The sequence below is a fragment of the Lethenteron reissneri genome, chromosome 10, assembly GCF_015708825.2.
Source record: "Lethenteron reissneri isolate LAM-NWPU_2019-01 chromosome 10, ASM1570882v1, whole genome shotgun sequence".
In the NCBI taxonomy this organism is placed as follows: Eukaryota; Metazoa; Chordata; class Hyperoartia; order Petromyzontiformes; family Petromyzontidae; genus Lethenteron; species Lethenteron reissneri.
The window spans coordinates 14778971-14801646 of NC_083788.1; the positions used below are offsets into that span (position 1 = coordinate 14778971).

The 22676-nt window shown below is 45.6% G+C and overlaps 1 protein-coding gene across 1 annotated transcript in view; it reads left to right on the forward strand.

Annotated features, from left to right (window-relative positions):
* The window catches only part of LOC133341009 (exportin-6-like), a 30313-nt gene extending 12507 nt beyond the window's left edge, over positions 1-17806 (forward strand). Inside the window, exons 7-25 of the mRNA XM_061549590.1 lie at positions 1032-1330; positions 1787-1965; positions 3158-3284; positions 3973-4082; positions 4743-4851; positions 5677-5769; positions 6497-6566; positions 7129-7288; positions 7978-8070; positions 8453-8603; positions 9575-9721; positions 10294-10477; positions 10702-10857; positions 11420-11534; positions 12112-12283; positions 13015-13176; positions 13464-13562; positions 13807-14037; positions 15017-17806. Of these exons, the coding sequence (XP_061405574.1) occupies positions 1032-1330; positions 1787-1965; positions 3158-3284; positions 3973-4082; positions 4743-4851; positions 5677-5769; positions 6497-6566; positions 7129-7288; positions 7978-8070; positions 8453-8603; positions 9575-9721; positions 10294-10477; positions 10702-10857; positions 11420-11534; positions 12112-12283; positions 13015-13176; positions 13464-13562; positions 13807-14037; positions 15017-15118 (2759 nt within the window). The 3' untranslated portion in view covers positions 15119-17806. The remainder of the gene's footprint in view (positions 1-1031; positions 1331-1786; positions 1966-3157; positions 3285-3972; positions 4083-4742; positions 4852-5676; positions 5770-6496; positions 6567-7128; positions 7289-7977; positions 8071-8452; positions 8604-9574; positions 9722-10293; positions 10478-10701; positions 10858-11419; positions 11535-12111; positions 12284-13014; positions 13177-13463; positions 13563-13806; positions 14038-15016) is intronic.
* The last annotated feature ends 4870 nt before the right edge of the window (positions 17807-22676 follow it).

Here is a 22676-nt window from a genome sequence, read left to right on the forward strand (position 1 = left end):
CTGATAAGGGGTCTTGACACTCACTGAGGCTTTTCTGGATATATAAATGAAAGTATAACATAAAAATGAATTGTAGGCGTTTGAGGGTGGAGTGGGGAGTCATTTGGCTCCGATGTGACTGCCCCAGGTACTTCCTGTTTGGAGCCTACTGTACATATTCACATATACTGTATCTTATAGCCCATGTTTAGAAACCTTGTATCCTTGTGTACAAAATAATTTACAGCTCTGTCAATTCACTGATGGATGAAGGCCTCTCCTTACCATGTCAGCCATGCGGAGGGGTTGTTTGACCAGACTTAACCACGCTGGTCAGAGCAGGCTGGTGAGGGGGGAACGCCCGCAGGACTGTTCCAGATATCACTCGCCACCACATTTAGCTGTGGCCAGTGCGCTAAACGCTGCGCAACCGTTACACCCACACTCATGGTGTATGTCTATAAGGCCGCACTGAAGTATAATGTGCACATTTAACATCTTGCGCATATATAACACCCTTTGCATGTGCGCATTTGGGTATGTGTTACTGATAATACATTTTTGCACCTATCAGCTTCCTGAATTCGTTAGCCCGAAAACCACAAACCTGCTCTTGTAGCTACAGTTAAATATTTTTTTTGCGACGAACTTCCGGTCCTATAATCCACAGATTGGTAGCATTGGTAATTTGAATTAAGTTACAGTTCCACCAACTCCATATTGGGTGCTGTTGTATCATCGATGAATGGATTGCATTATTTTGGTTTCCATTAGTTTTAATTTATGACCCATATAAAAACATACATTGCTTCTAGTGAGTGTACAAAGCCATTGGGCGTACACATCATTACTGTCAGGCCTATTGAATAAACTGGAACTATTTGTAGTTTTGTCTTCTCGGGGCCAATTCTGAGATGTAATTTGATGCACTGCTTAGTAAAGAAGTTAATTAAGGACAAGACTTTATTTTATAACCCTGATGTGACAATTCATAATTCTAACGATGGCATTTTTGCAACGAGGCCATCATTACTTTTCTGACCTTGCCGCAGGCGAGCTGCTGGGCAGCCTGTTCAGCATGGCGGACGGCGCGCGCTTCTTCAGCCAGCCCATTCCGCGGCTCGACCGCGAGAGCGAGCACGTGTGCTCGCTGGCGCTCGAGTGCCTGGCGCATCTCTTCAGCTGGATCCCGCTGTCGGCGAGCATTACGCCGCACCTCCTCGCCACCATCTTCCACTTTGCCCGCTTCGGCTGCGACGCCATCGTGCCCACGGTGACGGGCGGAGACGCGCCCAACGGCGGCTCGCACCGGCAGGGCAACCGAGACCAGCCCGAGCCAAAAGCCTCGCTGGTGAAAGCCCTGGTTTTGTTTTCATGTTTCCTGTGTTGTGTAGAGTAGCTCCCTTGAGTTGCTCGTGGATTATGGCCACGTTTGGCAATAATTTAGAACTTACCAAAACAAAGCTCGCAGGTTCTTTATTCTCCGTATTGTGCGAGCCGATTGCATAGTAATGGTTAATCCAAATTTTCGCTGGCAAACTGCTGCACATTCAAGCCACAATGTGGCATTCAATGGTCACAAGTAGACCAACTGGAATAACCCTGTTAAGTTATTGTTTTTTTCTAATATTCACTTGCATACTGATGTGTTCACCTGCGTTGTATTTTTAGCACGTTGTTGCTGTGTTAGGTTGTAATGTGTTATTCTAACTTGTGTCGTGCCAACTTTCTCCGTGTGAAATTCTACTGTGCTATGTATTCATGCATTGTGCTGTTTGTGTTGCATTGAATGTTTTCCCCCTCGCAGTCCCTGGGTGTCCTGGCCATGTCCTGCATCAACGAGCTTATGTCCAAAAACTGCGTGCCGGCCGAGTTCGAGGAGTACCTTTTCCGCATGTTCCAGCACACCTTCTACCTGCTGCAGAAGATCACCAAGGACAACAAGGCATGCGGCGTCCGTGCTCGGCTCGACGCCTTGGACGAGAGGTGTGCGCGCCCTCTTCAACGGAGAACTTTGCTCATCTTCCGTAGCGATTGCAGACGTTCGCGGCGCCGGGGAGAGTGGGCGACGCATTTCGGGCAGTTAGCCCAGCTGTGTTTGTGTTTCTCTGTTATGCATCTGCTCACTGAAGTAGCACCCGACCTTTTTGGCTGTACTATGGGGTTAGTAATCCCACAAAAATACACAGCTGTAGGTTTATTTTTTTGCAGAAATGACAAATTCCGTTGGTCACAAATTCATAAGGTGGTATACATTCCTTCGAATGGCAAGTTGTCGTTTGTTATGCATTGCTGTTGTGCAATGCAACGTTACGTATCTGTTTGGGGTGTAAATAACAGGTAAGTTTTTGGTGCTTGACATTTTACATGTTAAGTCTGCTTTCAATTCAAATTAGGATGCTTTGCAGCTTTCATTGAACCTCACAAATGCCTTACACTAGGCGAAGCGTCTTAAATGAGATGGGACATCGTATCATCTGGTTTAATTCTCGTGCCCATACAAGAAATGTATATCGTGCACAATGATTTTTATGTTTTTCATAAAATTAACAAGGAATTCTCAGCGATTTTGTTCTACTGACAGTTTTAGCCTCATTAAAATTATTTTCATCTCTTATTGCAAATTTCCATCAATGCCCTTTGTGGGGCCAAGCGAAGCTGAATTGGTTGCATTTTCTAGTAGTAATCCAATGTTTGTTGAAAAGAAGTAGATAGAAGCCACTTTCCATTTTGTAGATGTGTTTGCATAACTTAAATAATTTCTGTAATGCACATCGCACTTAGGTGGTGGCTCAACCTTTCCATCACCCTCTAAGTCTTGGCACACACTGCATTGGCAATGCTTAGGGGTTTAATTTAATAACCTGACCACAGCTTCAAGGGGACACTCGTGTGAGGTCTGGATGACTGCTTGTTTCTTGCTGTTTCAGAGTCTGAAGAGAACCCATACAGCCCCTGTAGGTAACTCCGCTAAAAACCTTTTTACCCACAGCATTGCTCGGCAGTCCAAACAAAGACAATCGAAAACAAACCACAAACCGTTTCTAGTTGTGCAATACCCCTTGGAAATAGTGCGCTGCAAGACAACATTTGTTATTTCAAGATTGATCTACGATTGCATCCTGTTGGTAAAGCGTCTGCTTTTTGTGTTGCCTCTCCCCTTCTCTACTCCGCGCAGCTACCTGGAGAAGTTTACAGATTTTTTGAGGCTCTTTGTGAGTGTGCACCTCCGGAGAATTGAGTCCAACTACCGCTTCCCAGTTGTAGAGTTCTTGTCTCTCCTTTTCAGATATACATTCAACCAGGTGAGTGGGCTGTGTGCCGTTGTAAAAGAGCAAATGGATGTATGGGCAAGTCATTTGGTTTCTGGCTTGATAGATGTATGCATGCATGCATGTGTGATTAGAGTATTAATTTCGTAGTTAAGATATTGATATTAAAGCTCTAAACATATTCTTCGCATTATAAGACTCACTTTTATTGAAGTTTTTTTTAAAGAAAAAGTTGGAGATACGTCTCATTAGTCTGGCATGTGGCCTGAAACCTGGCACCAGGACATACAGGTTACAATTGTGGTCAGCATCTAATCAGTGTTTCACCCGGTGTACGTGCCACTCAATATTTGTGCCAACAAGGCCACAAGCCGCTCAAACTTTACGCCACTCGTCCTACGTGCCACTCACCCTTCGTGCCACTCACCCTTCGTGCCACTCGGTCTACATGCCATGGATTTTAGCGAGTGACTGGAGAGAAAGCAATTTACCAGTACTGTATACAAGATTATTATAAAAAGACTATTTTGTAATGTAAAGTTTCTGTACATTTGGAGACAGGATAGTTTTAAATATGGTTTCACTGTGATGCTTAAAAAGTGGCAGTTTGTCCATGATGAGCCTCCATTGTTACCGTAGTGATTTGATTTCCTTACAAATGCACATTTTGGAGTTGTTCGTTGTATGTGTTTGTAATTTTAAATGTAATTTATTTCCTTAGCCCACGCATGAAGGTTACTTTGCTTGCTTGGACATTTGGTCAGTCTTCCTGGACTACCTCAGTGGAAAGATCCGGAGTAGAATGGCCGATAAGAAAGGTGTTCTAGAAAGGTAAGTTGTTTTGTCTCGTGCATATAAAATGTAGCCCTCATAAAGCAATTGGAAGTCTTGTTGCATTTCAATGCGTAATAATCATTCTTCTTCAGCGTCATGTAAATTGCATCTCAAAATGTTGTAGGATGTGTAGCGCGAGCACGGCTTGCGCACGCAAACGGGAAACTCCAGAGCAGTGGGAGATTGAACTGGCGCCAGCACTGGCCCAAGCTCTGGGGTCCTATGTCGCAATCGTGTTGACGATTACTGCAAATCAACCTCACCCGAAGCATACGTTATCCACAGTGTGTAGCATGTTCCAGTGATGGAGACGTGCAGCGGTGTCGGGGCCTTTTCTTTGCCGCTGGTTAGTTGCCTTAATTACCAATGTTATTAAAATTGAATATAGGCATTGTTTTCAGTGACAAAGCAACACTGTGTCAGAGTAGCAGCATCAAGTAAAACCTCACAAAGTAAGCTGGAAAGGCTACCTGAAATGAATGTAAAAGAAATGAACCAAATAAATTCTGACCAAAATACTGCGCGCTAATGGAGCTTACTCTCGTCAGATACACTTATCAACCCTGTAAGTGTACTGCGGCTGCTGCTGTGTGTGAAGAGAGAGAGGTGTTGAGTTGTGAAATGTACACGAGTCTCACGAGGCTTGTTGCTGTTCAGGTACAAGGATGCGTTGGTTGCGCTGAACGCTGAAGTCTTGCGTCGAATGCAGTTCCGTTACAACCAGGCACAGCTGGAGGAACTCGATGACGAAACGTTGGATGACGACGTAAGTGACTTTGGCTTTATTGTACACGTCGGTGTCAAATAATAATTTTCTTAAATTGAATTTGACCTCTGTCTTCAGTGGTGTCAAGCAACATGGTGTTAATAGCTGTGAATACGTCCTGCTTAGGGTTTTATCAGTCTGTGTTTACATAATAATTTACATGTTGCTGTTTTCTGTTCATGTGGTTCCTATGCCTAAACACATTTGCTTTACTGCATCTATGCTTCGAAATGGTATAATTATGCTGTAGATTTTACTATCAGTGATTTTATTCTTTTTTTCTAAACTTAATACAAATGACTTATCTATCTGGTCATTAATATAGACATTTTTGTTTGAAGTTTAATTGATTGTATTTATAGACATTGTTTAGATGTTCAACGCAATGTTTTGTTATTTTCGTTTTAAGTAAAGCTTTGGTGAAGCTTCTAGAGCTGCGGTAGGTAGCATGTTGTCGCTGTTTGGCGCGTTGACACCGTATCGTCCTGTACTACATAACCTCAGCCTCTTCGCACCGACTTTCCCCATTGCTTTTCTCTCACAAGCCAGTTGGGTTCTGACCTCCTAGGTCTTGTGCCGGTGATATTTGATGTGGTCTCAAACGAGGCGTCGCATACCTAATTGCTGCTAAAATTCAGTTGTGAGGATTGATCTTCAACTCACTGGAGGGTGAGCCGAAATAATAACAATGATGAATGCTTGTACACGTGGGACTTGATTTGTTTTGCTCTGATGGGTGCTGGAGGGTTCTTAATGACACAAATTTGGTCAGATCATGACATCTATTGTCATACTCCTCGCTTGGTTTTCACTGTTGTGTTCCAGAATAAGACCGAATGGCAGCACTTCTTACACCAGAGTCTGGAGGTGGTCGCCAAGGTGGCAGAACTCTTACCAGCTCACGCCTTCAGTACCTTGGTATGAACACAGCTCCAACGCATTCTGCAGCAGCAGCGGGGGGGGGGGGGGGGGGGGGGGGGAAATGGGCCTCATCCAAGATGAAGTTAATGTCTTTGGATTCTTTTCAGAAGTACAATGAACAAATACCAGTGGTTGGTAGTAGTGTTTATAAGATCGCTGAGCAATGTTGTGTAGTTTAAAGGTGGCTGGCAAAGTTGTATTACTTGAAACACATTCTTGCCCCTCTTGAATCCTGGGTCAGGTGTGTTGCAAGCCAGTGTACCGTTCATAAGTGGCTGTTAAACTTGCAGTTCAGTCCGCTACAACGGAATTAATCACTGTCACCTAACACTGGTTGAAAGGAACTTTGTGCCGTAGGCATATGTGCAGATCAGCCTTTTGAATTTGCTTTGTAAGTGAAATTCAATGGAGTGCCCCTGTTTTATAAACATTTAGCAGTTCACCAGCATTGGTGCAAGCATGCAAACCGGACACTCATGTCAAAACCGGTTCCGAGTTGGCTTGTATTGCATTGGTGCTGCTGAAAGTATTCCCTCCTAGAGGGCTGTGCGGCTGATGGACATGTAATACTTTTATTTGTAATGTTGAGGGACAGATATGCGTTACTTTTTTTCTCCACAACGATGCTCGTGATTCTTGTCATGTATGATAAAACAAATTTCATCCCACTTCGCAATCACACGGTGATGGTTTCAAATAACTCATCAACTCTGTTATTTTTCAGTCACCTATACTTCAAGAGGATCTTGAGATATACCTGGGACTGCAGCAGTTCATCGTGCATTCCGGAGCCGGTAAACAATCACACTTCGTGCTACAATAATCAGATGTCAATGTCACACTGCGGTTGTATAACCTGTTTTCAAAATACAATTCCAGTTTATATTAATTTGATTCTCAAGTGCTTGAGGTTTTGCTGGGAGGCAGGGTGGCGCAGTGGTAACACTCCTCCTCGTTTCTCACAGCGAGAAGGACCTGGGTCTGATTCCAGACGAGGGTGCCTCTGTGGAATTTGTATCTTCACCACTTGTTCTCCATGGGTTTCCTGCAGGCTCTACGGTTTCCTTCTATGGCTAAAATAACACACAATGTAATTTGTATGGGCCAAACGTCCCAATGCAAAAATAAATACCTGCAAAATTACCTCCTGAAGTGAGTTGAGACTCATTTGGCTTTTATTTTAAACGAGTCTTGAGACTAATTTGAGACTTTCCTTGGTAAACAAGCATAGCAACAATAATATTGAGAGATAGCAGTGGCTTGGCAAGGCCATCATCCAGCATTGGATTGATGGCGGCTGATGATGATGGCGATGCAGTCTCAGCCAGGCTCCTGACTTCGCTACTGTGCCCGCAGGCGGCAGGCTAAACATCACGGCGGAGAACGACTGCCGGCGGCTGCACTGCTCACTGCGCGACCTCAGCTCACTGCTGCAGGCCGTGGGCCGCCTGGCGGAGCATTTCATCGGGGACGTGTTTAACGAGAGGGTCAGCGACGCGCTTTCTATCGTGGAAAGGTACGGAGTTTTCGGGATCGGCGTTTGGTGGAAACAGCTGCGTGGCGTAGGGCACCCTCCGAATGCAGTGCCGTGATGCATTTGACCCCTGAGGCGTTTTGTGATTTCTTAGCGCAGAGGCGAGCGTTCGCTGGCGAGCGACCGTGGTGCCAGTCGCGTGAAGCGATTGGTGTAATGGTTAGCACGCTGGACTTGCAGTGCACTGGCTACCGGTTTAATTTCCCGGTGCGGCAGTTGGGAACATTTCTAAAATCCCCCCTGGCCTCTTTCCACCGAGGTCCTGCTGTGTGGTGGGGTTAAGTGTGGGTACACCCTCCTCTCCTTTCACACCTGGTAAGTATATAAGAGAAGACCAAATGTCCTCTCGAGCTCCCTCTAGTGGAAGTCCGTCCACCAGCAGGGGCATGCGCAAGCAATTGCAAGGGTGCAGTTGTTTTTTCACCGAGAAATGTATCACGCGCCAGTGACTTGGGCTCCTCACTGGAGCCTTGAAGATGGCTGCGGCGAAGCAGAGTCGCATGTGCCTTGTGCCAATCCGTGCGTGCGTTATTACAATTCCGCTGGAGTCTTAACGGTTCCCAACTATTCTGAATCGATTGATTCACAAAACAGTTAACGGTTTACTGATTATTAACAACTCGAATATGATTGTGTGTCTTGCCATTTTATTCTCCTTGTCGGTACCACAGGCTGGTGGAAATGACTTTGTACGGAACGCAGACCAAGTTGTTTGCCATAGAGACTGCGGCACCATCTGTCCTGAAACCAGACCTCATTGACGTGTGAGTACTCCTAGAATCCTGTGAATGGCGCAGCGTATTGGAACCTCCCTTAATATGCCGTGGCAGTTCACACGATACGTTGGCACCTTTTGAATAACTATTTTCGTTAGACTGCTATCACATAACATGCTCCGGTGCAATACGAGTTGGCAGGCAGGAACCATTGCTAAAGCTTGTTAAATGGTGACTCTACAAATCCCTTCCTGCAGTCTTCAAAAGTACAGTAATTTCCGCAGTTTGTAATACATTTCCTGCATGTTGTGATTTTTTACAAAGTCAGAATCCAGTTCCGGTGAGATGGTCTTAACTTACTGATGTTTGCCCCCCCCCCCCCCCGTCCTTTGGCTTGTGTGCGTTTGCGATGACTGTCGGATGACTGCAGGCATGCTCAGTCGCTCGCTGCACTGCAGGCTTACAGCCACTGGCTGGCCCAGTTTGGCACGGAGCTCCGGCGGCAAGGGCAGGACCAGAAGCAGTTTGTGTCTCTCGTCTCCACCGCCATGCTGGCCGTCGCCCCGCTGCTGGACAACAAGGTGGGTGCCCATCACCTGCGCAGTGCGAAACACTCACAGCGGCGGCGTCACGTTCCAGCGCACTCAGAGAGAATTTCCCCATACTCTTTGGTTCATTCGGTAAAGTCACGTAGGTATAAAATAAAATGATTTTTAAAATTATTTTTATAAGATGATTTATTTTATTTTCTACCTACGTGACTTTACCGAAAGAACCAAAGAGAGTGGATTCCTGCAGTCACGAAAGCTTCAAATCGAGAATTTCCCCTTTTGGTGTTCCCACTTGTGGCACTCGGGAAACTAGTCGGCGGTCGTGGGAATCCACTTTTCCCTCTGACGAGTGTGTAGAGTTATTATGTGTTGCTTGTGTGCCACTGCCAACGCAGTATCACCAAATAATTAGCTTTTCCCCCTGAGTGCTTCATGTAAGAGCTACATTTTCCCAATTCAAGTACACATTTTACAGTTGGGATTCCCCAATGCATAGTCATCTGTATTCAACACATGCACAACCACTCTGGACATCGAATATTTGGGGCGGCAGGGTGGTGCAGTGGCAACACTCTTTCCTCACAGCAAGAAGTCCCAGGGTTCGATTCCCGACACGGCGGGCACCTTTCTGTGTTGAAGTTCTCCCCCTGTTCTGCCTGGCTCCCCTCTGGCTTCTCAGGTTTTCTCCATAGCTAAAATCAATGTAAGCGCTATTGGCCAAACATCGCAATGCTGATATTTTGCTGACAAATTACTCAATTGGGATTACATGTTTAAAAATAAATGCCTACAAAGTAATCAATTGCGATGACGCAACATCACCAAAAACCTGGTGCCACAGTCCTTAAAACGAGTCTCCACTTGGTGAGCCTTTCCTTGGAAAACAATAATAGCATGTTGCACACCTGAGTATAATACTGTGTGCATTTTGTTTTATGGTAATGCGAGTGCTGCTGTAGTTGGTGGTTGTAACAGCTGACGTCGTGGGTCGTGCGCTACAGGTTCCTGAGAAAATCCTCCTGTCGTCTGCGCATCTGCTGGTGTCCATCGCGTCGACTGTGCGACCCCCGTTCCTCGCCACTTTGCCCACCGTTCAGAAAATGTTTGCCAAAGTTTCGGATGGCTCGGTGTACCATCTGAACGCTGAGGTACGAATTCTTTGTGCAAAAGGTCATTTTCTTTTTATATCAATGTTTGTATGTTTAATAATTATCTTTACATTATTCTGCAGTTTAGGAAATCACCTGTTTAATTTATACCTATTTGAAACAGTTTTGTTTGGAAATACTGGATGCAGTTAATGGTGGTGGTTATGAATCCGTCGTGAAGCATTTTGAATATTAATAATTTAGCGCATTGGATGTTTGCGTCATATAGTGCAAGGGTGCCATGAAGGAAGGCGCTGTGTTTCACAGCCTGCAATAGTTTCTCACAGCTGGGGATGAATTTTCAACTTTGCCAAATTTGAACCACCACACTGACACAATGGCCTACTCTTTTCAAATGACATCACAGGATCTTTAACTTCCACTATGGAGCAGATGGCGCGTATTTTACCGTTAAAACACCGGCAGTGTTAACCTGAGTGGCTGCTGGATTCGAATCGCAAACCCTCTGCAACAAGCAGATGAACGCACTCCCGCTGGGCCGTGTCACCCAGCTGACAAAAACATCTGCGCTTGACTCCAATATCTGTTCTGTGTGCGTGTGTTTGTCTCAGGCGCAAGTGCTGGTGTGCCGAGCGCTGGTGAGTGCACTGCTGCTGCCTTGGCCCAGCCTTGGCGATGGGGAGCAGCAGTGGGTTGTGCGCTCTTCCAACTTCTGCGGCCTGATTCAGACGCTCACGCAGCAGTACCGCGCACTCAAGAACAGCCTGCAACAGGACAAACTTTTGCTGGAGCCAGGTTAGATGTTTGCATATATATAATAACAACTTTGACCCGTGGCACACCATGGGAAAGGGAGTCAAGGATTATGTATGGAACAAGAAAAAGGAATGGGAAAACGGAAGGGATGCTGGGATGGAAGTCCCCAAGACGGACACAATTGTGGGTAAGACAACCTAAATGTGTAATTACAAGTGCAGATCGGCCGTTGAAATGTCTCGTCGGTGTGGCCTGGTGTGCAGCCAAGCCGGTTGTGCGGCGGACACTAGCGATTCTGCGGGACGTGGTGGAGAGCATATCGGAGGAGGTGACCAAGTCTCGGCAGATTTGTCACCAAGCCATTCAGGAGTCGGTACAGGTCACCCTTGTGCTCTTCCCGCTCTTCATCAGCCAGCCAGGTACAGCTGTGAGGAGTGCCGAGGGTGCGGTTTTTTGTAACAGTGGTAGGGTACACACATTTGGGAATTTAAGACAATTAATTTTGATGTCCTGGTATTTATTCATGGGTGAAAGCGCAGCCCTGCATTTTATTGTTCACATCTCTCGAGACAGCTCTAGGTTCACCAATAGATGTAGCCCCTCATCTAGAGGCTAGTTGGCCTACTCTTACATTCTGGGCAGATGTCTTAGGAAGACATGGGATTACACACGCTATAACCGCACGCATCCTGCCAGTTGGTTGTGCTCTAAACCCATTGATGCTATTGGGTGGACAGAGCCCCCGGGAGGTGGGGGGGGGTTAAGATAAATATGCCCATTGTTTCAACTTCTATGCCGGGAAATGTATCTGTGAACGCTGGATTGCAAATCCAGCGTGTTAAACATTACACAAAGACATCATTCACTTTTATATATTTTTTACTGTGCATTCATTTCGCAGTGCTAAGAAAATATCAGCAAAGATGTTATACCCCCATGGGATTAACCTCACTCGTGTTTTTACCCTCCTCTCGTCTCCAGATGTGACGGATGATATATTGACATTTTTCCTGAGCCTCTTCCAAGGGCTCAAGGTGCAAATTGGAGTGCCCTTCACAGAACAAACCATCCAGACCTTTCTCAACATGTTTACACGGTACAGCATCCCACATCCCCCACCCTACCCTTGCACAATCCGTGCAGGTACAGAGTGACTTGTGTGTATCGGCCTGTATAGCTGCCACACTGATTAGCGCATTCAACGGGGACGGAGATTTCATTCCTACTCATGGATGCTAATTGCTTTTGCCAACTGGTGAGTGCCACCTGCATTAGATAATTAGGCTGCTATCCTGTATAGCTTAGATGGTGACACGCTTGTGCTGGGAAAGCACTCAATGTGTCGATGAATCAGCCAGCTAACCAGATGAGTACGTATGTATGTTGAACTTCTTTCGCACTGTGCTAATCGGAGGTGCGGGGGAAGGACATCTAAACATAAAAAGAGTGCTCAATGAACAATTAAGTTTGTTTTTCAATAGCACGCAAGTTAGCAAGTATCCAGATTATTGTTGCTTAGTTTAGAGGGAACAGTTGTTGATGGCTTAAAAGCCGGGAGGGTTGCCAGTTTAAGCAATCACTGCTCCCCCCCCCCCCATGCTTTGCTCCAATAATCTGAGGCCAATGAGGAGTTGATAGGTGACTATTGTTGTCTTCCATTCCGTCGTCTGCAGGGATCAGCTGGCCGACAGCATCCTGCACGACGGGAGCGCGGGCTGCCGTGTGGTGGAGAAGTTCCTCAAGATCCTCCAGCTGGTGGCCCAGGAGCCTGGCGCTGCCTTCAAGGCTTTCCTGCCCAGCATTATCTCACTCTGCATGGAGCAGCTGTACCCCATTGTGGCTGCGGTGAGTCACCCTACTACTCCGCAGCTAAATGATTAATTTCCTGCATTGGTTTCCCAGCCCAAATGGTTGTGGCCCATTCGCGGCAGGGCTTCACACACTGCCTGCAGAGTTCGTCCCTTGTCATTCTGCACGGCTGCACCACCATATGATGGACACTGCATTGGCAGTGGTTGCAGAAGCACAATAATGTAAAACTCAAAACACATAAATCAATAACTCAGGTCCTTCACACCATCTACATTTAAACATTTTTATATGTTTATGCGCTATTAAAAAGGGCCACTGCCCAAAACGTCGCATTATATACTTAATGCCACAGTGTTATTGACGAATGCAAGTATTTTGTTATTTTTGCCTTGTTTTACCTTTTCCTATTCCAATGACGTTTTCTTCCGATTGGGAAGAAAACTAAAATAACTTAATCGGTACCGAGGCTCCCACAATGCTATGCGGAAGGGCATGTGGCACAGTTGGGCGCCAGTTATAATAGTGCGGTCGTGTCGCTCCAGTTCTCTGCGGTCTTAAAAAAAAATGGCGCTATGCTCAACCTCTTTCACGTTCCGAGATTCAACGGTGAACGGGACCCACCCTGCAACTTGCAGACGTCTCGGAATGGGAAAGGGTTAAATTGGTGTAGCAGAGTCGACCGGTTGAACGTGTCGTGTGCGCCATCCAGGGTGCATGTGTAACTCGCAGCCTCGTGTGGTTCCTCCTCCTCTCCCCCTCGACAGCGCTCATCACCGGACATCAAGGCTGAGCTGTTTGAGCTGCTGTTCGAGCTGCTGCACCACAACTGGCGCCACTTCTTCAAGACGGCCGTGCTCGCCACCATTCAGAGGGGCGGCCACGAGGAATCCATGGAAAACCAGGGACAATTTGTTGCCATCATGCAGGTACCGACTACCTCGAGCACAACCAGATTCCCAGTGTCGTGATTGGGTCCATCTTTACGGCACTTTAAGCCCTGTTCGATTGGCATTTGCAAAGCAATTGACGAAATGTTATAAGTAGCAGTGCATAACATTTTTTGCAATTCTTACAAACATTGACATGTTTAACAGAGACGGATTTCCTTTCGAAAGTAGACTGGAAGTAAACTGGAAGTAAACTGATGTGTAATGCACTGGTAGCGAATGTGTAGTCGTTGGATTTACTTGTTTGCGTGCGTCGTGTTTTGCAGGCTTTTGGGCAATCCTTCTTACAGCCTGACATCCACATCTTTAAGCAGAACCTGGCCGCCTTGGAAAGCCTCAACGCCAAACATAAACTATACCATAAGGTGCACACTCTCTACCCTTGCCAGCCGCACGCTGTCCATTTACTCTGACCTGTGTTCAATGGTGTAAGCCACGTTTATTCACCAGTAATGATGATTTATTTATTTATTGCTTGTGTGTGATTCCTCAGTCTGGCACAGGCCCATTTCATCATGGAGGTACCAGTTTTATCACATGAATGTCTGTATCCCTGCAAATTCTGGTCTCTGTCTCACCACCCCCTCCCCTTCCCGCCTGCCTGCACAGACGATATTCCGCACGTCGATGCTCTTCCAGTTCCTGCACGTGCTGCTGCAGGTGCTGCTGCACCGCTCGCACGACCTGCTGCAGGACGAGATCGCCGTGGCGCTCTACAACATGGCCTCGGTCGACTTTGACGGCTTCTACGCCTCTTTCTTGCCACACTTCCTGGAGACGTGCGACGGCGTGGACATGGCACAGAAGGGCACGCTCGCTGGGAACTTCAAGATGGACAGGGTGAGTTATCTGGCAGAGCACAGCTCCATCGAACTGGAATGCTCTTCTGAAATTAGGAAGCCACTGGAAGGATGCACTTGAAAAATGTAAATTGAAAACTCTTTTCTTTAGCACTGCTTTTTGTGTTAATTCCTTGTCTTCCCCTGCACCTCTGATTAGCAAGGTTGGTTGCGTATTTTCCAAAGAAGTTGAAAATACATACTTACAATTAACACTTAACTGAGAATTACAATTCTTCAGCTTCATGACCAACAATATCCCTTAATATAATTGATAGCCTCTTTTCACAAACGAGTATATTCAATTACGCTTACTAAACTATTCTAACCTGCAAAACAACCAATCAACAAGTGATTATTAAACTGCATCACGTGCATGAGTGTGCTGATATCACCTACTTCTTAAGCTCCCTGGTGAGGAAGCTCATTTTCGCTAGCGCTGAACTTGTGGTCACACCTGCTGATGCTGGGTGTAATCTCGAGTGAAACGTCAGAATGCAGCTTGCCTTTCACCATTCGGGTTTGTTGAAACACCACATCAATTAATATATTTCCCCACGTGATGACTGCATTTGATTGGTTTTGTCAGCTGGCTTGAGGGTAGGAGCTGAAGATTAACATTGCACACACAAACAACATCTAACACATTTTTTTTCATATTGGTCCTCAAAGACTTTTATATTAAGGGATATTCTGTTGGTCATAAAGTTGAAGAATTGTAATTTTAAGTTAAGTGTTAATTATACTAGTTGCTTTAATAAAAACAATATATTTATAATTTTCAAATATTGTTTGAGTTTTAAGCAAGTGGCTTTAAAGTTTATTTTCCATCACACTTTTGTGCTATTTTTGCCAAGTTGTGTTTGTCTTGTTATTGACCTTTCAGAGAAGTGCCAATTATCACGGAGGAGTTTGTAAATTAGGAGTTCGGAAGGTGCTTTAAATCAATGTTAACGCTTTCCTGTGTTTAACGTTTGCAGGATTTGCCATCATTCACGCAATGCGTACACAGGTTTGTCAACGACCTTCGCTACTACAGGCTCTGCAACAGTAGCCTGCCTGCTGGAACCGTCAAATTTTAATGCCGATGGGGGGAGGGGGAAGGATGAAAACTTAGAAGTATCGTCCAAACAATGTGTTTGAATTGAAGCGCAGAATAAGCCACAAGCAGCAGTCCTGCGACTAACTGAACGTCATCCAGCAGCACCCACGAGGGTGCAGCTCTTCAATGCCCCTCCCCTGCATGTGGCTGCAGGTGAGACACTTGTCAATGTATTTTGAAATGTAATAAAAAAGAAAACATGGTAAGAACAATGAGAACGGAAAGCGGCAGAGAGATATTTGGAGCGACAGATATTTTTCTCGTGATGGGGAAACGTGCCGTTTTGTGATGGACAGTGGGGGCCCGTCTTTGATAATCGGTAGCAGCAAAGTTGCCAAGTCTGAACTGCCAAGCGTGGAGGAAGAACTGGCAGTGTTAGAGGAAGAGAGGCGAGGGCTGCCGACAGCTGGCTCTCTTCGGCGTCAAGTGAAGAGGAGGTTGCACGCGAAACCCCTGAGAAGGTGTCGCTTTCTCATCACGGTGTGCTGTGGGGGCCGTACCAAGCCGCAGACACCGCGTATGCCAACTGAGCCGCCACCGTTGGAATTCAGCCTTCTAATGTCGACGTTATAAAAAGAAGTTCTACAGAAAAATACGGCAGTGAATTGCTATCATCATTCCTTATTTTCTGCGTTTATAAACGGTTTGCTGAATCAAGAACTTGTGATCGCTTACGTCCATGGTGGGAGACCAGTGTTATGAAGACCTGTATCAAAACTTGATTAATTCTCGCTTTGTTTTGTAAAACTAAAACCCCATTCCAGGTCGTGTGTGCCTATCACGTAATAGCATATGTAAGTGAGTTTGACAGTGTTGGGTTGCTGGAGATGTATGAAAAAAAATAAACTCCCGTTTCATAACTTGAGGAAAAATGATAAAAAAAAGTAAAAAAAACATAATTTGGAGGGAAATCTTCACAATGTGAAAACAAAATGTGAGTGAGCAGTGTGACATGAAAATGGCCTCATTTTTCGATAATTCAGTTTAGCAAATAATTGTATGGACTTTCTACTGCGATGAGTGGAAAAATTTACAAAAGCAGTTCACCTGACAATTTGAAATTGCAAACTGGGGCCATTGTTTATTTTTTTGTAAAATTAGCGCTGTTTGCTTATTTGTTCTTTTTTTATTACGTCTACTGGGTCCAACAAACATTATCTTGATTGTGATGCAATTTGTGTTTGAGAGTAATTGTATACGTGTTCACTTTTGTTCAGCACTTGTACACAAGGCACCAAACGGCACTGAAATGATGCACGGAGGATATGCAGCTGTTGACGGAAACGCTGTTGGTGTTGTGCAAACACGCGCTTTGCTTTGAGCTCAGATTCCCAACTGTGTTCCCCCAGTGTGCCATGCCAGGGGCCATCGGTTATTTTGCGCGCACACGTCGAAGTAAGAAGTGACCGTATTGTGCGCAGGTATTTATAAAGCCGGGAGGAGCCATAAGAACTTCGTGCCGATTTCTGTTGGGAAGTACTGTACGGCCACTGCACTTCCTTGCAGAAATCCAGGAGAGTTGGTGCAGAGTGGGGCGTGCTTCACGAGGCTCGGGTTTGTGCTTCTCTCATTTTAGTTTTAACGTTGTCATTTGTGTCTGTGCACAGAAGGCCAAAATGAGAACGCGGATTAAACGTGAAATCCCTTTTTCAGTTGAACTTTTGTTTCACTCTCCCAATAATGAATTCTTAAAGAGAATGCAACTTTCCTTGTATTTGACAGCAAGAGGCAGCCAGTCTAAAGCATCTTGGTGTGTCCGTGTAATACCAGACCACCTCGACGATGATCACTTCTTTACTTAAAGCCAAGAGAACCCGTTTGAATGTGTTTTTGGATTCTATTTTTATTTCTTTAAAGCAAGAGCACGGTCTCCAAGGTAAACCACATTATATTTAGAGTAGTTTCTTACGCTTGCTATGTCACTTGACGTATACAACGTGTACATTCTGCATATGTTATTGTGACTCAATCGCAACGTTTTGCAGCGTAATACGTAGCTTGGCAATAATTTAAATTATTAAGTTCTGTAATAATAAAATTGTTGTTATTGTGAGGCCAAAATGCCACGAGAAATATAAGACCGGTGCAGAAACACGGAAGGGCGCATCGTGAACGCTCAATGTCTTGGTCAATCAAGCTGCCCCCACCCCCCCCTGGCGTGCTGTCAGGTAATGAGTTGCCGTGGGGAAATTCTTGTAATTCAAGGTGATCCATTTATAGATTCGATTATAATAAAAAAATGGTATAAACAAATTATTGAGACGATAGGGGTGTGCAAAGGATGAGGAATGGGTGACCACAATAGGGGGTGGAGTCGTGGGGGTTGGGAAAGGGGAGGGAAGAGAATGGGGAAGAGGTTAAGTTTTGAGAGAGGAATGGATAAGGGAGGTTAAAGAGGGGGACTGCTTATGTGTATACTGTGAAATCAATGTTCTATATCTCGCTATTTTAGTGGGATATCTATAAATGGATCCCTCTTGTGTTGGGGGCTGTGGAACGGCTTGCCGGCTCTGCTTGGCAGACGCCTCCCGGTGTGTTCCACTTGAATCTCGATTGCGTTGTATCTAAGTGACAAGAGGCCAATCAGGTGCGGGAAATACGAGTGTTCAATCGGATGAAAATTGTACATGAATCAAGTGCTCGTTTAATAAAACTCACCACTTTCGGATATTTAGTTTTTTTTCACGAGTGCTAGACTCACAATCGGAAGGTTATTAGTTCACATCCCAATCGGAAGTCAACCACCTTATTCATCCTGGGGTCAAGGAAATGTGTACCATTTTGTGGCAAGTCAGCTGTGGTCATTCTATGGATGTACTGGCCACGTAAATGTGGACTTTCCACCTGTGAATGCAAATGGAAATGAGTGCCGCCCCAATGGTCTGAGCAGGGAGGGTCTCTGACTTTCACTTGGTATTTAAAAGGAGTATGAATGGGGGGGGGGGGGGGAATATCCCCAATCAAATCAATAAAATGTTTGACGATGTCAGGATTAAAATACTAAATTATATTTGGTCTGTTCATTTAGTTGGTTGAGCAGATTCCATTATCCAATTCCTTAGCAGATGCATTTGACCAAATGTAATTCAGCATTTTTAATCCGCTAATTTTAATCCCCAGTATTCCCCGAGACAATTGTCGCATTATAATTTGCTTGGGCACATCGCACAGTGTTTGTGCACACGCGGCAATATCAGTGGTTGATTTCACTTCGGAGCAAATCACGGGGCTATACGGAAGACTCTTGCAGTTGTGTGCGAGCATGCCTGTTGATGTGGCTTTTCTAAACCAATTGAATGTGCCAACATGACTAAACATATCCTAAATTCTACTGCAGATCGTTTCACAAACATGCATTTGGCTGAATGGGTCTTCACAAAGGGCTCCATGGTTTCGGGTGAAGTAAAACGAGAAATATAATTAAGAGTTATGCCATCTGTTGAGCTCGCATATGTCGGGAAATACATGACAGCGTCCCCGAGGTTGGTGGGAAATTCCCGCAGTGCCCTACCAGATGTGTCCCGTGAATCTACGAGGTTGTGTAGCCAGTTTACTGCTTGTTGAGACTATGAACAATGTGGAACACGAGTCAAGGTTGCCGACATGTTGCAGGATGATACACCATTGCAAATCACAACGGGTGAAGAAACGCGTGCGGATTCGTGCAGCAAACATTTCTGAGAACAAGCTCACAAAATAAGTTATCCTGATATGAAAGTGCCGTCTTCATATGCCATTGTAATTAGTGCTTTTGTTCAAAGAGCTTACGATGTAAGGTAGAAATAAAAGTGAGTTCTCGGCATGTATAGCTCGGTAGTCGCGTGCGTAAGTTTCACGGCATAACGGTGTCACCGTAGGGTGAGGGGGCGTAAAATATGGCCCTGACAAAATGGTAACGCAGCCTGCATTCACATTCACGTTTTAACTCTTGGGTTTTCGTTTGTGGTTGGTGTTGGGAATAATTCCCCTGGCCTCAAGGCTCCACAGCAGCGTCTATTTCTTTTGCTCGGATATTCACCACTCGCTCCATCGCATTGACCGCAAACGCTCGTTGCTGCAACTGCTAGGCTGTGTCTGAAAATGAGTAGAAATGTCCCTCGAGTGCTGGACATTTTTGCATCTCACGTCTTAATGTTGTGAAATACCTAAGGTACTAAAAACAATAGAATCTGTGAATATTTTGTAATATGAGCTTAAGTTTGAGTTTTCCAAATGTCTGTGTGCCATTTAAGCAAGTTCTTTTTTTAAGCATGCTCCTCGCAATTAAAATAAAAGTACAGATCAAAAAACACGCTCGTGTGTTTTAAACAGGCAACGCATTCCAATTTAATTAGCAGACTGAAACAGTGCCTTTATTCTTAAGAAAGAAAAGTTGGATTATTTTTCACTTATTTTTAACTTATTTATTATTCTGCAAGGGAATTGTTATGAAATCGAAAAGCAGATAACGAGACGGCTCAAGCTGGATTACATGGGTTGCAACAAACCCATTGGTTTGTCGCTTTGGCTGCGTTGACGGTGGTTCTCGGAGCGTGTTGCGGCCCGCTCGACTGCGGAGCTCGTGATTATTTCGGTTGCTCACCATGTGCGGCTCCACCACTGACCAAGACCAACTTTATTATTGTTATTTTAACATAACACATCTCAAATGTTTCGATTTAAAGCTTTCGTGACTGCAGGGATTCATCTTCTTGGTTCTTTCGGTAAAGTCACGTAGAAGGGAAGTAGTACTTCCCTTCTACGTGACTTTACCGAAAGAACGGGAAGTACTACTTCCCTTCTACGTGACTTTATCGAAAGAACCAAGAAGACATCTCAAATGTGTTTTTTGTAAGCATTCTTTAGAACACTGGAGAATTTGGGATAAAGCAATTTATCTATTGCTAGCGTGGCCACCGCGAGCAGTTTATTAATGAGTCAATGTCCTCGAATTGACTCGTGGTCTGATTACAAAGGCATGCTTCACTTCTTCAATTAGGTCTATTGGGTTCACATGAACGATCGCGTTAATTCGGCTTCATTGAGCAGCAGGCGATAAGGAGGAGCAACTGAACGGGGATTCGCATTTGAACAGGAGGTTTGCGCATGTTTTGTCTCGGCTAATTTGAAGGTGGGTTATTGGTGCTGATAATCAAGCCGAAGATCAGCCTGTATGTATGTTGACCTTCTTTCGCACCGTACGGAGCCAACCGTGCTAATCGGAGGTGCGGGGGATGAAGCATGGAGACCTACGATGGAGTCCTTTATACGAAGCCCGATTGATGCGTGGATTTTTTTATGTATCACCAGCAGTATGTTGATTTGTTTATGCCGAAGATTAGTAACCGCCCTATGGCCATTTTAAATCTGATCCACTTATTGCAGGTAATCAATGCACTATATCGAAACCGAACTACATGCTGGCGATGGGTTACCGTCACTCCTCTGAAAGGAAGCGTCACTTGCGACGTCAGATCCTTCCCATCACACCTGGCAGTGTGTCACACTACGTGTCCAGGGCGAGTACTTTAGTTAAGCATCACGCACCAGCAATGCATTTTCGTGAATCCAGACCACTTGCACATGAGACTAGCAGGGCCCTCCTGAAAGGGGGGTCTTGGGACCCGAGCTCGGCTTCTCCTGGATACACGTCGAGGTTTTCCACCACCACATTTGCCGACAGCACAATTTTCTTTTCGTGAATTTTGTCCATTCTCGGAATGATGCCTCGAGGCCAGTTCCCTGGGCCCGGTGCACGATGTGAACGCGCACACAGCCAGCCGGGAGACGGCGCTTTGCAATTTTGCCTCCGCTTATTTTTTGTGAGGCAATTGCAGAGCTGCACACAACACGTGGCAACCTCTGGCTCTCAAAGCCACCCCCCGTATCAACTCCGCTGCTCCGCATCCCAATTGCTACGACCGTGTCAGGATGACGGGCTACACATATATAGTGGGCCCGTATTATCCGTGTATAATTTTTGCAACAAAAAATATTGCAGTTGTACCCCAAGACCTTTGGATTAAAAAATGAATGTGCTATGAAATGTGGACGCGCCATATATTTATTTAATAAGCGCGGCAGCATAGGTTGACTACATAAATAATTCACCGGGGAAGAATTAGAGCATCGTGAGCAACGCTATTAAACGTGACCTCTCCCGCCAGGTGAGAGCGCGCGTGCAAATGGAATTGAGACAATCGACACGAGGGGTTGCTGGCTCGCCGAGGGATGGGAGCACTGAATGCCGAAATGCTGTGGATCACACGCAAGGGAGGTTTAACTCCGCACCACTCCAGATTAGCAAAAGCTGATATATTTTCCAAACAAATAACTAATGAGGTGGTGTACATGACTTTTTTTAAAATCTCTGTTCTGCCTCCTGTGTAAAAAAAATGTCAATCCAATCAATAATTAAGGCCACCCCATGTCTTTCATACGAGTGAACACTCATTAATAGGCCGAGAACACCATATATAGAGGATCGCAGAGCTTGGGAGGGTGAATTTGGCGCCAGCTCACTGCTTGTGGCTGCCTTTCCCGCTTGTCTGTGGTTCCTCGCGCCTCTAGAGTCGGTCTCCCTCTTTATCATCATTAGACCTCCTTTGCCAGTACCAAAATGTAATAATAGGGTTTTCCCCTTATTTTATGGCAACAAAACTGAAACCTTTTTACAAGGATTCATGTCTGCACTAACCACAATACTTGCAGTCAAAATGCAAACAAAAAAACACTGATAATATATGCATTGTCCTTGAAACTGGTCCACACCAGGGACGGCTCTCTTCCAGAGCGAGCGAATGCTGTGCGCGTCACAAGTCGCAATGATTGTCTTCGACTGAACCACGCTGGTCAGTGCGGGATGGTGAGGGAGCTCGGACCACTTTCGATTTCACTTCGCCACCCATGTTAACCGTGACAAGAGCACCAACTCGCTTCACCGGATTCTTAGCGCGGGGCACAAATCACTTCACCACTGACACCCCCCCTCTTCCATTCAACACCCGCACTGGCCAGTATGGTGAAGTATGGTCAAACAACCCCCTGTAGCGGACATGGCATGGGGAGGCCCGCATTGACAAAGGGCTGCACGTGCATGAGCCAAAGTGCAACTCTACTCACCACTACAAACACTATCGATCCATTTTGGAACAGTGTTCTCTGACCGCATGCTAAGTCCGCCCCCGCCACTACTCTGGCAGTTCAGCCAAAAAGTTCACAACAAAGACGAGGGGGTGGGGCAGTGCAATGATATTAGCGCAAGCAGCAGCAGCATAATCTGTTACGACGCAGCCCGATAAGGACGACACGTGGACAGGTCGTCCTGCAGTGTCTGCAAGTTGTGGTTGGGGGGCTACATCGCGTGAGTAATGGCATTGTCGTCGGTGACGGTGGGGGGGGGGCATAGGCTGCGGGAGAATCGATAAACAACTCGGCAATGGGTTTGCTGCATTGCTCTGTGCTAAAGCACCGCAAAACCCGCAGCCTATAACACCTGTTGTTGCTGGTGATCGTTCAACTCAAGCATGAATCAGGCTCAAAGCTATACTCTGGTTCTT